Source organism: Hylobates moloch, unplaced genomic scaffold (assembly GCF_009828535.3).
Source record: "Hylobates moloch isolate HMO894 unplaced genomic scaffold, HMol_V3 SCAFFOLD_1, whole genome shotgun sequence".
Taxonomy (NCBI): Eukaryota; Metazoa; Chordata; class Mammalia; order Primates; family Hylobatidae; genus Hylobates; species Hylobates moloch.
In genome coordinates this window covers 230,132,885-230,148,380 of record NW_026652276.1, presented here as the reverse complement: position 1 = coordinate 230,148,380, position 15,496 = coordinate 230,132,885, and the positions used below count along the sequence as shown (strand labels likewise).

Here is a 15,496-nt window from a genome sequence, read left to right as displayed (position 1 = left end):
TACTAAAAATACAAAATGAGCCGGGCGTGGTGGTGCATGCCTGTACTCCCAGCTACTCAGGAAGCTAAGGCAGGAGAATCACTTGAACCTGGGAGGTGGAGGTTGTGGTGAGCTGAGATCACATCATTGCACTCCAGCCTGGGAAACAAGAGCAAAACTCCATCTCAAAAAAAAAAAAAAAAGCAGGCCTACAATTCATCCTTCTTTGCTCAGCAGGAATCTCCTGAGAACTCAGTGTGCAGAGTGCAGTGTGGGAGTCCTAGAGATGCAGATGTAAACCAGGGGAGGCCCCAGCTCCCCAGGAGCAGACAGGCTGGCGAGCCACAGGTGTGGACGCAGGAGCTGCCTCTGGCACCATGCGAAGGGCAGGACAGCGAGGAGCAGACTCCAGTTTTACTCCATGAGACCTGGAACAAGTCACATAACCTCTGTATTTCATTACATAAAACCTCAAAATGAGAATGACAGATACCTTCTACCTGCCTGAAGACAGAGGGCTGAACAAATGATCTCCACATGCTTCTTGCTCTGAGATTCAGGAGTCTCATGTGATTGAATAAAGGAGTAAAACCAAGGTGTGGAGGCCCCCAGAGGCCAGCCTCTTACCCAGGAAGCTCAGGGTCTCGCAGCTCCCCTTCACAACACGTTTGCAGAGCTCCTTCTATGAGTCCTCCAGGCCGCCACCCTGCTGCTCTGAGAAATACCCGATCGTATCTTCAGGAGTCACGGGCACCTGGAAGTACAGGTTGCCTGCACCCACCACGAATAACAACCATTTCACAGAGCAGCCAAAACCAACTCCAGTCTCCGCTCCCTTCCCCCGAAGCAGAGGGCATCGTAGGCCAAACTACTAAGCAAATGCAAACTGAACTCCATCACACTGCCTTCAGCTAAAGGGCAGAACCAGTGACTAATGGGATCCAGGATCGGGGCTCCTGGGTTCTCCTCCCCTCTCCCAGGCACACATATCTCCTACTTGTGCCAGTCCTCACTCTCAGAGATCATGTACAACCACTGCTGCACAACCATATCTCTCCCAACAAACCCCATTCCATCTTCCAAAGCAGACATTTTTCTGTGTCACAATTTTCCTCTGACATTTTTCAAGCCCTTTAAAGTCAACTAGTGACTGCCTTGGATGCCCAGAGGTCAGGCTTCAATAGCCAAGGGGCTCCCTCCGCTATGCATATGGCGACCCTACAGAGTCCAGGCAGGGTCTCTCCACCCACACCCAGCTCCTGTACCTTGGGGGCCTCCCCCTTGCTGCCCAGGAGCAGCCACAGGATCCAGAAGTTTCTGTTGTGCAGCAGATTCTCCACGTTCTCCAGCCGCCTCTGCAGCAGCCCGTACTCCTGCAGCAGGGTCCCCAGCACGGCCCACTTGCCCTCCAGCTGGTTCCCGAACTCCACAGCCACCTTCTCACAGTCGGCCAGCTTCTTCTTGGCTGTCCGTGTGCATCCCTCCAGGCTCTGTAGCCAGGCAGCCTGGGGTTCCATCTTCTTCTCCACTGCCTGAACAGCAGCCGCAATAGCCACAAGGGGGATCTCTGCAGATCAGATCTGGGCCTCTCCCTGGAGGTCAGTCCGCATATGCCAGTCCTGCAACCAGACACAAGTTCACGAGTCAGCCACCAGAAGGAGAGCAGCCGTTCCCAGATACGGGAAGGTCAGGATTCTCCGGAATGGGGGAGACGTCTTCTGAGTGCCAGGGGGCCTCACTAGTCAGACCCCCAAACAAACCCCACCTAATAGTCAAAGACAGCAGACACTGGACCCCACAAAGCCCCCATGAGAAGAATCCTGAACCAAGACCCAGGGGCAATGGAAAATGACATAACCAACATTACCATCATAAATGAACAGAGAGTGGATCCCAGCTCTACCACTCACTGGCTCTATTAACTCAGCCAATTAACCAACTAGGGAATACGGCCAGCAGCAGGAGCCAAGAAATGGTGAGAAGCCCAAGTCCAGAGCACCTGCCAGGGGACCTCAGGTCCAATGCACACCCAGGCAGCAATCTGAGTCCTCACCTTCTTCTAGAACAAGCGCACACCCCTTAGTGGGCTCAAGGGGAGAAAGGCCTGTTGTTCTGCCTTGGTGATCTCTAAGGCCCATCCACCCTGACATCTACTGGTGTGACTTCCTGCCCTGCCTGATACCACATCCCCATGATCCAGGTGCCTCGTCAACCAGCCCCAGGGTGGTCTCCACCCTCCTAGCTGCCAGGCAACAGGGGCCAGAGAAAGTTGAAAGCAGAAAAGGAAAGAACAAGGAAACATTACAAGGAATACCCTGTTCACAGGAGGTGGAAAATGTATTGTGTATTGCTGGAAATAAAATTTAAAATCCAGGAATGCCTCAGTGGGGAACAGCTGAGGTATAAAGGGAGCACTCCTGGAAATGGAACTCACCTGGAACTTGACTCAGTGCCTCTCCTGCCATCTGAATCCTGCACAACCTGAGGTCAAGCCACATTACTTATCCAAGGTTCTATTTTCTCACTTATGGGGACATCCTAACTTCCTTCACTCCTAAGGTGGCTGTGTGGATGAAATGCACTGAAGATATGAAAAAGCATTCATGGTGTATGACATTAGTAGCACCTGTTATATTCTTAAAAACAAATATAAAGGCTATGGACCAGTGATCTGAATGTGTTATGAACCAAAGACTGTGATTAATCCAATTCTGTGCAACTGAGTTTCTCATAGACCTCCCCGATAAACATACTTAGCAAAGTGTCCCACAAATACCAGGTACCAGACATCAGATACCTGGCCCTTTCCTTCCCCTTACAGCATGGCTCTCCATCCTCAAGTCTGGACTCTGTCTGATACAATGAAGTGGAGCCCAGAGGAGGCAGCACCGTCTTCACAGATTAGGGGCAAACATCCTCACCTCCCTGCAATGCCCTGCCACAAATGTGCCACCCGGGAATGGATCCAAAACTACTGCAAACCTATTTATACTAGGAGATGGCCCCTTTACCTTTAAAAACCTATGAAAATATCAACAGTTCTTATGCAGGCCAGCAATGGCCTAGGTCAAGCCTGAGCCTGAAGCCCCTAACCAAAAGTCTTCACAATGCAGATCCCCTCAGCAGCAGCCAGAAGGACTCGTCAGGGAATTTTGGAAAGAGTGGGCAGGCATCAGAATCCTCCTAACTGGAATCAGAGCTCAAATCTAGAGCCCACCTCACAGCCAGGAGCCAGACTCTGGCTCCACCAGACTGCAGCGGACATCCCTCCCAAGGCCATGGCACTGGTCTCAGCTTGGAGGGAGGGGTGGATCTTTGAGATGGTCGACTTGGGGGCGGTGCCAAAAGGCGGGTCCAGAAAGAGGAACCTTGGAGAGTCGGGAATGAAGACGTCCACAGTCCACTGTCCCCCCAGAGCCGCGTCCAGTGGATATCAGGGCTGGAGGGAACCTCCAAATCTTGTGTTTGCCAATCACCTTATTCCACAGGCAAGGAAACGGAGAGCGAGAAGGGCGTTTATCGTGTGGCCTTAGGAGTCCTTGTCCTCCTTCTGCCACCCGGGCTGAGCCCTCCCCAGTTCCAGGAGGTCGCCGGGGATGGTGGGGGGTGGGACATCCTCCTGGCGAATTCAGGACTCGGCTCCACGTCCCCAAGCCTGCATGAGGGTCGCCCTTACCGGAGGCGCAGCCGCCTTGGCCATGGCCCTGTGCTGGCCAGCCTGGGCAGGCAGTCGCCGCTGCTGTTACGCGCGGCCCCACACAAGCCCGGCTGCGCAGTCTTCTTCGCAGACGGCGTCAGCCCTGCTTTCCCCGCATGCACCGAGCTCGCGGGGCCGCCGGGACTGGGGACACGCGGAAAACGCGTCCGGGCGGCAGCTGTGCAGAGACTCAATGGGTTGAGACCGGGTGGGCACCGCCCACATCCCGAAGCCAGATCCCCATTGGCCGGTGCTGGAGGCCCCGCCCCCGCTTGGCTGGAGCCTCCGACCCAGTGCCAGCTTTTCATTGGCCAGCCCAGGAGGCCCCGCCCCCACAGCATGCGCCGGGCCTTTGTGCACGCCCGACAGGTGTGAGCGCCCGCCCCGGGCTGGTGCCCAACAACCCGCAGGTGTCGCCAGCTGCCACCGCCCCGCACGGCCACTCACCTCCCAGAGAGCAGAAACCAGATCACGCGCACGCACTCGTTTATGCCAAGTTTATTGAGCACCAATTAGGGCAAGGGACTACCACCTACACAGTTCTCTTGGGCTTATTAACGTCGTGGCCCACCCATTTATTTCACAAATGAGGAAGCCGAGGACCCTGGTGGGGGAGTTTGGGGCCCAACCAGGGCTCCCACCGAGTCTGGGGCACCCTCAGCTTCTGCACCACAAAGCTTCGGTTGATTTGTTTCAATGTAAAGAACGTTACTTAAACACATCTGAGTGCTAGGCAAACTCACAAGACCTTGCTCAAAGTTTGAGCACATTGCTATGAAAAAAAGAAAAAAGGAGTATCAGCACCTTGTGATATTTAAGCAGGGGCATTTTGCATTAGCCAAACAAGCCCAGAAAGTCGGCAAAATTCTTAGCCTGAGTTATCCCCAGAACACCTGAGACTAGCTCCTGCAGCTGAGGGTTAAACTCGTGCACCTGCACTTGCACCACATCCTGTCTGAGCTCTTGCTGACAGCCCGTCTCTGATTAGTGAAGCTCCTGGCAAGGGTGGGAGGACTCTAGAGCAGACAAGCAGGATCCACAGCACAGAAGGGCAGTGCCTCTTCCCAAACCCAAGGGAGCCTGGCTGAACTGTCACTGACTTGTATACTCACCCTCCTCCCAGAGATGACAGCAATGCTACCATTGGCCCCCAACTCTGCTCAAGACTTTGGAAGAAGTGTGAGGGTCAGAAGGGCAAGGAAATGGCACATCCAGGGACCAAGGCCCCCAGAAGCAGCCCTGAAGGGTGGCCACAGTGCGACAAGGCAGTAAAAAACAAAGATAGCTGGGGTCCCATCACTCCAGCTTCAGGGTCACCCACACCAAGGCTGCTCTACAGGCAGCACCTGCAGTGGTGTGATGAGAGACACCAGAAGCCAGCTGACCTCCAGACTTCCCCATGAGGCCTGATATTATTGCCTGAACTTCTACAGTCCGAATCTCATGCTTTGGTAAGAACTTGTTCACCAAAATACAAAGGACTCCTAGGGAACAGAGCCCCGTGGGCGAGTCTTTCACTGAACCCAGTGGAACTGCCACTCACTCCAGAAGATAAAGGTCCTTCCTGAGGGATTCTGACAGGAAAAAAAGCTGGAATGGAGTAGAAAGGAGGCCCTGAATTTGAAAGGAAGCACAAAGCTAGGCTTCATATTTGTCCCAGTGCCTGTTAATTTGACCCTGACAACTCTGAGGTAGGACACACTGGGGCCGTGACCCCCTTTGACAGAAGAGGAACATGAGACTAGCCGTGACTAAAGGATTCACCCAGATCTCCCAGCCCAGCTCTGCCCCAGAGCCCAAAGTGCTCAAGGGACAACTCCTTTGAGAGGAGACTGTCCCGCCTTTAATGTGAAAAGCAGGCCTGGAAGCCCAGGGTGGACGTGGTGCTCAGCCAGACCAAGGGCCTCCTCTAGTGGAGGGACTTCCTGGGCTCTCTCTGCACTGCCCCTCAGGGTGCTTTCTGGGGTCCAGTCAATGGATCTTACCCATGAACACTGAGCCCTTGGGGAGAAGTGTCCAGGCTTCAGTTTCCCCTCCCAGCTGACAACAAAAGTAAATAATGGATGTGACTATCCCGTGGGGAAGGACTAGGAATACTGGGAGTCACTCTGGGCCAAGAAACACACATGGGGAGACACTGTGCTTCCAAGACAGCAGCTAAGACATCCCCATCAAAACCCACAGGCTGGGCCAAGAGTGGTGGCTCACGCCTGTAATCCCAGCACTTCAGGAGGCCAAGGTGGGCGGGTCACCTGAGGTCAGGAATTCGAGACCAGTCTGGACAACATGATGAAACCCTGTCTCTACTAAAAATACAAAAATTAGCCAAGACTGGTGGCACGCGCCTGTAATCCCAGCTACTCAGGAGGCTAAGGCAGGAGAATCACTTGAACCCGAGAGGCGGAGGTTGCAGTGAGCGGAGACTGTACCATTGCACTCCAGCCTGGGCAACGAGAGTGAAACTCCATCTTAAAAAAAAAAAAAAAAAAACCCACAGGCTGGTGGAGGTAGCTCCCCCTCCAGCTCTGCGAGCCCCACATGGAAAAGCCGGCTCTTTCCGACTTTGCAAAAGGCAAAGTTCCGTTAGCAACTACACACATTTACAAAAGCACTTGAAAGTCTCTATAACAAGGGGAAAAAAGTTTCAAAATAGCAAAGTAGAAAACTTTCCAGGGCCCTTTCTTCAGGCCATCCATCCACTCCACTGTTTCTCATGGTGACAGCAGGCAGGAGATCTCTGCACAAAACAAAAATCCAGGTCCCCGATGTCTCTATCGCCCCCATACTGGAAGGGCCATGATCTCTGGTCCTCTTGGCTGTGGTACCTACCAGAGGCCCTACCAAAAATAAGGCATCCCTAAGCCTTAAGGAATCTTTTACAAGTCAGGAATGCAGAAAAGGCAGCAAAGAGTGCAAACAGGAAAGAGAAAGCACCTGGTCACCCACACTGTCACCAGAAGGGCGGCTAGCTTCCCATTTGAATGGGTAAAAACAACAAACCTCTCTCCATCCCAGGAAGAGGAAGAACCCGCGTCAGGCACAGGGGAGAGACCCCGCTAGGGGTCCCCTGTGGGCTCCTGCCTGGTCAGCCCTCCTCCGTCCGGCTGGGCCAGGGCAGGGGCAGGCTCCCGTGGCGGGCAGGGGTGGCAGGCAAGTGTGGGCCCGCCTGGCCTCGGGCGTGGGTCTGCATGTGCACAGCCAGGTGGTGGTTCCGGTTGAAGGTCCGGCCACACTGGGGGCACTGGTAGGGCCGCTCACCGGTGTGGATGCGCTGGTGCCGGAAGAGGTCCGAGGGCCGGCGGAAGGCCTTGCCGCAGTAGGGGCAGGCGGGCCAGCCCTGGCCGTTGCCGGTGTGCAGGCGCTGGTGCAGCAGCAGGCTCTTGCGCTGCGGGAAGAAGCGCAGGCACTCGCTGCAGTGGTACATCTTGCTGGCTGCAGGCCGCCGCCCCACCAATGCACGGCCCCCTGCCACGGAGTGGCGACCCTCGGGCTCCTCAGGGAGCCAGCGGATGACAGGGCCAGGCACCACCACCTCCCCCGGCTCCAGCGTGGCCTGGCTGTCCCTGCAGTTGGTGGGCGAGTGGCCGGGGGCCTCCTGCCGCCCCTCCTCCACGTGGGTCCGCTGATGAATCGTCAGATTGATCTTCAGGCGGAAGCTCTGCCCGCAGTCGGGGCAGGGGAATGCCCGCTGCCGCCGGCGGGAGAGGACTCGGGGCGTCTCCCCGCCGACCCCTGGTGGCCGAGGCTCCCCTGCCCGCACCCTGGGCACGCCCTGGGCCTGATGACGGCTGGGGCCCCCAGGCCTGTTCCTGGGCCCTTGTGGGATTCTACACTCGGTCTGGCCTCGGGACACCCCCAGAAAGAGCCGCTCAGGAGTCATCTCGTCTTCAGACTGTGCCTCTGTCTTGATGGCCACACCACCACCTGGCAAAAGGAGTCTATGTTGGTTTCCAAGTGGACCTCACCACCCTGTCCCCCAGGTCACTCGGCCCAGTCCTGGCTTCCAGCCTCAGCCCAGGCCCTGTCTTCCCACAGTGCTCACAGCACATTGCAGGGGTCCTGCTCACTGAGCCCCGCCACACAGGCACTGCCTCGCACGGTCACTCAGTCCTGATTGTTGTCATCTGCCTCATTCCTGGAGGTCCAGCTAAGGACATCAGGGGAGGGGAGATCAAACTGCAAGGCCAGGAGCCAGGGAGCCCGGAGGTCAGGGGTCAGCTGGAGTGGAACACAGAAGCAGAGACCCTGGGCACAGCAGAGAGGGTGGCAGGACCCCACCCCCAAGAGTTCTGGTGACACTGGTTACCATCTGTGAAAGACAATGAGCCCCAGAGGCCCTGGATGCCCCCAGACCACCGTAAGAGGCCTCTGTGGACTAGAAGTGGTGAGTGCTGTACCCATGCTCAGCTGCTCATCCACATGACAAATCCGCACAGAGCGTCCGTGACCTGCCTGCCACTACACTCACTGGTGACAGAGAGGAGGCACTGGGACCTGAGATTCCTGCCTGGGTCTGTGTGAGTCTCACTCAACTCCCAGGTTGGGTGGAGCCAAGGAGCTGCTGGGACAGCAGTGACAAGGACAACCAAGGCAGTGGCAGGTGATCACAACAATGTGCTGGAGACCTGAGACCCCAGGTCTCAGCACCCAGCTCTCAGAGGTCCCTAATGTGAGGGAGGGTCCTGGCACCCTGCCCTCTCAGGGAAGCACAGACTCTAGGCAGAGGGACACAGACTGTGGACATGGGGGGCTGGGAGCCCAGCCACACCAAGACCACGTGAACAGCTTTTCCATCATCATCATCAGACCACATGCCTGGGATCTGATGCCTGGGTTTTCATGCACTGCCTTTCCAGCCAGGCCAGACCAGACCACAATACGGAAAGACCAGGAAGGACCCCAGACTGATCTGGGTCCCCACAGTCCCCAGGGAGATAGCAGCTGCAGAGGGAGGGAAAGAACCCTCAGGAGGAAGCCCCTCACCAGGTCCCACCACCCAACCCCAACCCCACCCCACTCCCAAAAGCCCCCACGCTCTTGTGGGGCTCTGCTGCGGCCACAGGTGCCTCCGCCCTTCTTCCCCTGGCCCCATGCCTGGCAGGATGTCCCTGGTGGGGGAGGTTGGAGACTCCCCATCTAAAGACTCTCCTTCTAGCTTAATCAAGGATAAAATGCTGGTGCTAGCTGGGGGCCATGTGAGAAAGACTCCACGAGGGCCTCTCCCAACACCGGCTGCAGGACACCCGCGGCTTGCAGCGTGCACAGCCATCTCCCCAGCAGCCCTGGACGTGTGCAATTCCCTGTCAGAGAAAAGAGGCCTAGGGCTTCTGTCCAGAGGGCTTCAGAGGTGAGACAAGAGCTATGAAGGCCACGTCCCCAATACTCCTGCAGGCCAGTGCTAATGACTTGTCCCTCAGCAGCTGTCACCTTGATAAGCCTGAAAAGAACAGAGGGTTGGGAGGCTCCCGGACACCGTTCCAGGTCTGCAATGGGGCAGGAACATTGCCTTCCCACCTAAGAGGGTCCCATCTCTCCAACTCCATGAGCAGAGCCCAGACTTACACACTGGCTGGAAAGAGAAACCCATGGAAGGGAGGATGATCCAGTGGGGAAGATACCCAGAAATCACCGCAGAGAAAGCAACTAGAGACTGAAAGTCGGGTCAGCGGCAGGACCGGGCGGAGGAGCCAGCCCCACAGAGGAACACTCGACAGAGAATAGAGCTCTGGACTGTTTGCCAAGTGTTCCGCTAAATGCCCTGATATACATTTTTGTGAAAGGACAGGCAGGGACTGCCTTTAAATAAAAGCAGACAAAGAAGTCTGGAAGGATGACTAAAGCCAGAGTTCCCAGTAGGTCTTCAGAAAGAGGGTGTTTGCTGAGAAACACCACGCTGGCGCCGCACTAGACACAGGACACACACTGCCCCGTGGATGGGACCCTCGTAAACACCCTGGGGAGGCACAACACACCCATCTACCCCTCCTCTCACTCCACCGGACCCATGTGCCCAGACCCCCAACACGCAGAGGAACCCACCCCTCTGTACTGACTGTTTTCTCTCACTGAAAATGCCAAAACCTACCTTCTTTTAGGCCTGTCTCAGGGGCCTCTTTCCCAGAAAGCCCGTCCGGCCCAGCCCAACCAGTCTCCCAGCCCCACGCTTGCAGTGCTTTTCCTCAGCACCGTCGCTTGGTAATCGCATGCTGCCTCGGGACACTGTTTATCCTGCCGCCTCACTGTCCTCACTCACCTGCTTCTGGCCTGGCTGGGGCCATTCTCGCTTCTGAGTCCTGCTGCTGCTTGGGGGCCTGCCCTTCTTTCAGCTCCTCCTGGGCAGGGCTGAGTGGGCTGGTGAGGTGCTCCAGATATGGAGGGAGGCCTGGAGAATGCAAATCAGTGACACTGAGCACAACATGGAGGTCTCCTGCCCAGATGACCAGGGACCCTCTGGGGAAAGTCAGAGTCACTGCGATCCTGGGGCCTCAGCTCCAGCACAGGGCATGATAGTGAGGTGGACCCCACTGAATACCTGGCAGCTAGATTCCAGTCTAAAGCCTCATGTCCCAGAGAAGGAAACTGCAGCACAGGAATTCAGCAGACAGGAATTCATGGTAATGATCACCAGGCAGGTCATGACAGAATCTGGCATTTTAAGGCAGGAAGGAGAAACACCACGCCTGTCCCACCAGCCAGTGGGGTGGTCACCACCTCCCACGGTCAGGCCTCCTCCTCCTCCTCCAAGCTGCTCTTATGGCATAAGGGACCCAAGGCAGGGCAGAAACACAACTGAAGATATGGCGTTAGGAGCGTCAAGGTTTTCCCCTCAGAAGTTGTCTTTCAAGATAACTCCACCCCTATGCCTACTTCTTAGAACCCGGGTCTATATACATGTTTAATCAGTGCCCGCCTCCCAGAGTGATCATAACCAACCTAGCTGTTAGCAAGACTTTCAAATGGTAAAGCCCCGAAATGAGCACTTGTCCTCTCACACAAGAAATCAAACTCTGATTTTTTTTTTGAAGTTTTTTTTTTTTTTTTTTGAGGCGGAGTCTCACTCTGTCGCCCAGGCTGGAGTGCCGTGGCGTGATCTTAGCTCACTTCAAACTCCGACTCCCAGGTTCAAGCAATTCTCTGCCTCAGCCTCCCGAGTAGGAGGGATTACAGACGCCCACCACCACGCCCGGCTAATTTTTGTATTTTTTAAGTAGAGATGGGGGTTCCACCATCTTGGCCAGGCTGGTCTTGAACTCCTGACCTTGTGATCCACCCTCTTGGCCTCCCAAAGTGCTGGGATTACAGGAGTGAGCCACTGCGCCCGGCCAAAGCTCTGATTTTTTAAGCAAAAAAAGATGATGAGAAAAAAACTATGATGAGCAAAAGGCTGACAGAGAGCTGACAGAATGCTACCATCAGAGATGAAATCAGCAAATGGCTCACATCGTTTGTCCACTTGATGCTAAGAGGAATTTGAAATTGGATGGGCATCAGATCAGAAGGGAACAGACAAGAAACCCAGAATCATGGAAAAAGTGGCTCTACCTCCAAACCTGGGTTGGAATTTACCACGCTGGATCTTCCTAAACTTAAGCATCCAGAGAACAATATGCCTTGTCAGAGATAAAAGAACAACCAGACCGGGCGCAGTGGCTCACGCCTGTAATCCCAGCACTTTGGGAGGCCAAGGCTGGTGGATCACAAGGTCAGGAGATCAAGACCATCCTGGCTAACACGGTGAAACCCCATCTCTACTAAAAATACAAAAAATTAGCCGGGCGTTGTGGCGTGGGCCCGTAGTCCCAGCTACTTGGGAGGCTGAGGCAGGAGAATGGCGTGAACCCGGGAGGCGGAGCTTGCAGTGAGCCAAGATCACACCACTGCACTCCAGCCTGGGTGACACAGTGAAGACTCCATCTCAAAAAAAAAAAAAAAAAAACCACAACAACAACAACAACCAAAAGCCGAGTGTGGTGGCACATGACTGCAGTCCCCACTAGTTGGGAGGCTGAGGCAGGAGGATGGCTTGAGCCCAGGAGTATGAGGCTGCAGTGAGCCATGATTGTGCCACTTGCATTCCAACCTGGGCAACGGGTCCAGACCCTGTCTCAAATAAATAAATAAATAAATAAATAAATAAATAAATAAATAAAAAGTAACCCAAGTGGGGTCCTGTCCACTCTACCTCAACTGAGGTTCTCTTCTAAGAGAAGAGGTAAAACCAGCTAGAAGGTTATCAAAAGGTGAAATAGCGGTGAAAAATAATAATCCAATTGAGTCTGTGCCTGCTAACACTGCTACCGACTCCCCTTATGTACAGGAGAGTTATAAACCAACGGGTTACACTGCCCCTAAAAATGTTACTTTCATGACAAGCCTAAAGACAGTTGCTTCATCAGCAGATCCTAAAAATTTCAGTGGATCATCCTCTGAAGTTTCATCTTTGGATCCTTCCTACAACAAAGAGAAACACTCATCCATCCTACTGAACAGCCCCAAGCATCACAAGGTGGTGACTGAGCAAGATGACGCCTCAGAAAAGAATGAGAAACAGAACGGTCCAAGTGAAAATATGAATCCTGACTGTTCATGAGCCACTAAGAATTGAAAATAAGGCCAGGCGCAGTGGCTCATGCCTGTAATCCCAACACTTGGGGAGGCCAAGGTGGGAGAATTGGTTGAGCTCAGGAGTTTGAGACCAGTATAGGCAACATGGTGAAACCCTGCCTCTACAAAAAAATACAAAAATGAGCTGGGTGTGGTGGCATATGCCTGTAGTTCCAGATACTCAGGGGGCTGAGGTGGGAGGATCACTTGAGCCCAGGAAGTTGAGGCTGCAGTAAGCTATGATTGCACCACTCCAGCCTGAGCGACAGAGCAAGACCCCGCCAAAAAAAAAAAAAAAAATTAAGAATAATTTTTTAAATATTGGGAAGAAGAGCCAGATTCTGCTGCAGTTGGATTTGGGGGACAGCACTGGCAAAGGGGCAGCACCCCCAGGATCAAGCAGCCTGCAAGCCAGCGGTGCTCCTAGTTGGGGCAGTCCCAGGCCTCTCCAAAAATGCCACTTCCATCAGTTCCATCAGGTGAAGACCCCACGCAGCCCCTTGGCCTCCAGTGCCCCCAGATGAATAAAGGGAAGCACAGGCCAAGAAGGCAACCTCACTGAAGATGATTTTGAAAGAATGGCAGGAGAGGGCCTGGTGCAGTGGCTCATGCCTGTAATCCCAGCACTTTGGGAGGGCAGGCAGGTGGATCACGAGGTCAGGAGATCGAGACCATCCTGGCTAACACAGTGAAACCCCGTCTCTACTAAACATACAAAAAATTAGCCAGGCGTGGTGGCGGGCGCCTGTAGTCCTAGCTACTCGGGAGGCTAAGGCAGGAGAATGGCGTGAACCTGGGAGGCGGAGCTTGCAGTGAGCTGAGATTGCGCCACTGCACTCCAGCCTGGGCGACAGAGCAAGACTCCGTCTCAAAAAAAAAAAAAGAAAGAACGGCAGGAGAGACAGCAGCACTGTCTCCCAGAAAATGCCATGAGCTCAGCTGTTACAAGTGACGACACACAAGAGTATACCACTCAGAACAAAAAATAAATAAATAATAAATTTTAAAGTTTATCTGTAAAATGGGAATTAAAAAAAAAAAAAGAGTAGACCATGGTGGTGACAACCAGTGCCCGGAGTAGGCAGGCATCGGCCATAGAGGGATGAAAGAACTGGACTCCCAAAAACAGGCCGGGCACAGTGGCTCATGCCTGTAATCCCAGCACTCTGGGAGGCTGAGGCAGGTGGATCACTTGAGGTCAGGAGTTCAAGACCAGCCTGACCCACATGGCAAAACCCCATCTCTACTAAAAATACAAAAAAATTAGCCAAGCATGGTGGCGCGCACCTGTAATCCCAGCTACTTGGGAGGCTGAGGCAGGAGAATCACTTGAACCCGGGAGATGGGGGTTGCAGTGAGCCAAGATCGAGCCATGGCACTCTAGCCTGGGCAACAAGAGAGAAACTACGACTCCAAAAAAAAAAAAAAAAAAAACTGGACTCACAGAAACAACACCTGCCAAAGTTCCCAGGTTTCATCTTGATAATCTACAAATCTTTTATTTCTTTTTAAAGTGGACATTAAAGTTTCGTTATGGAGTCCAAGAGAACAAATGTTTACTTTCATATTTTGTCTGTAAGTAAAAGGGCTGATACATTTTGAATAAACAGTGATTTTAAAAAGGTGGGGGGGCTGGGTACAGTGGCTCACGCCTATAATCCCGGCGCTTTAGGAGGCCAAGGCAGGCGGGTCACCTGAAGTCAGGAGTTCAAGACCAGTCTGGCCAATATGATGAAACCCTGTCTCTACTAAAAATACAAAAATTAGCTGGGCATGGCCTGTAATTCCAGCTACTGAAGAGACTGAGACAGTAGAATCACTTGAACCTGGGAGGTGGAGGTTGCAGTGAGCTGAGATTGTGCCACTGCACTCTAGCCTGGGCAACAGAGTGAGACTCAGTCACACACACAGACACACACAAATCTGGCTCTTTAGGGACTCCTGGCTCAGAACACTACAATGGGGGTTCCCAAACCCAAGTCCTGTACTAGGCTAGTATAGCAGCATCCCCTGGGGAGCACCCCTGGGAATCTCATCAGTAGGTTCGGGGTGGGCCAAGGAAATATGCATTTTTTAAAAGATTCCTAGAGCAAGAAACATAAATAATTCACAGAATAAGAAATTTAAATGGCCTATAATCCCAGCACTTTGGGAGGCTGAGGCGGGTGGATCAACTTGAGGCCAGGAGTTTGAGACTGGCCTGGCCAACATGGTGAAACCTCGTCTCTACTAAAAATACAAAAATTATGTGGGTGCGGTGGCGGACACCTGTAATCCCAGCTACTTGGGAGACTGAGGCGGGAGAATCACCTGAGCCCGGGAAGCAGAGTTTGCAGTGAGCCGAGATCATACCACCACACTCCAGCCTGGGCAACAGAGCAAAACTCTGTAAAAAAAAAAAAAAAAAAAAACTTTACTCAAACATGATAACAGAATTTTCCAAACCTAAAGATATACCAATATTCAAGTACAAGAAGGTCAGAAAACACCAAGCAGAGTTAACCAAAATAAGACTACCACAAGGCATTTAGTAATCAGACTCCCAGAGGTCAAGGATATTAAAAAAGGATCCTAAAAGCAGCAAAAGAAGAGACACAAATGACATACAATAGAGCTCCAATACGTCTGGCAGCAGACTTTTCAGTGGAAACCTGACAAGTTTTTGAGAGAGTGGCATGATATATATATATATATATATATTTTTTGAGATGGAGTCTTGCTCTGTCGCCCAGGCTGGAGTGCAGTGGCACGATCTTGGCTCACTGCAAGCTCCACCTCCCGGGTTCACGCCATTCTCCTGCCTCAGCCTCCCGAGTAGCTGGGACTGCAGGCGCCCGCCACCACGCCCGGCTAATTTTTTGTATTTTTAGTAGAGACAGGGTTTCACCGTGTTAGCCAGGATGGTCTCAATCTCCTGAGCTCGTGATCCGCCCGCCTCGGCCTCCCAAAGTGCTGGGATTACAGGTGTGAGCCACCGCGCCCGGGAGAGTGGTATGACATAAAGTCCTGAAGGGCCAGGCGTGATGGCGCATGCCTGTAATCCTAGCACTTTGGAAGGCTGAGGTGGGCGGACTGCCACAGCTCAGGAGTTTGAGACCAGCTTGGCCAATACAGCGAAATCCCGTCTCTACTAAAAATACAAAAAATTAGGCAGATGTGGTGGCACACGCCAGCAGTCACAGCTACTTGGAAGGCTGAGGCACGAGAATCACTTGA

General features: G+C 53.4%; 1 protein-coding gene across 3 annotated transcripts in view; it reads right to left on the bottom strand.

Moving 5' to 3' along the window:
• Positions 1-1,452: 1,452 nt before the first annotated feature.
• ZNF783 (zinc finger protein 783) overlaps positions 1,453-15,496 on the bottom strand; it is a 29,770-nt gene continuing 15,726 nt past the window's right edge. Inside the window, exons 5-7 of one of the 3 annotated variants that reach the window (XM_058427713.1) lie at positions 9,930-10,058; positions 6,935-7,600; positions 1,453-1,598 (exon numbers count right to left, since the gene is read on the bottom strand). In XM_058427713.1, the coding sequence (XP_058283696.1) occupies positions 1,579-1,598; positions 6,935-7,600; positions 9,930-10,058 (815 nt within the window). In that variant the 3' untranslated portion in view covers positions 1,453-1,578. Of the gene's footprint in view, positions 1,599-4,162; positions 7,601-9,929; positions 10,059-15,496 lie in introns of those variants that run through there. The other 2 variants (XM_058427702.1, XM_032762083.2) reach the window with 2 other exon arrangements.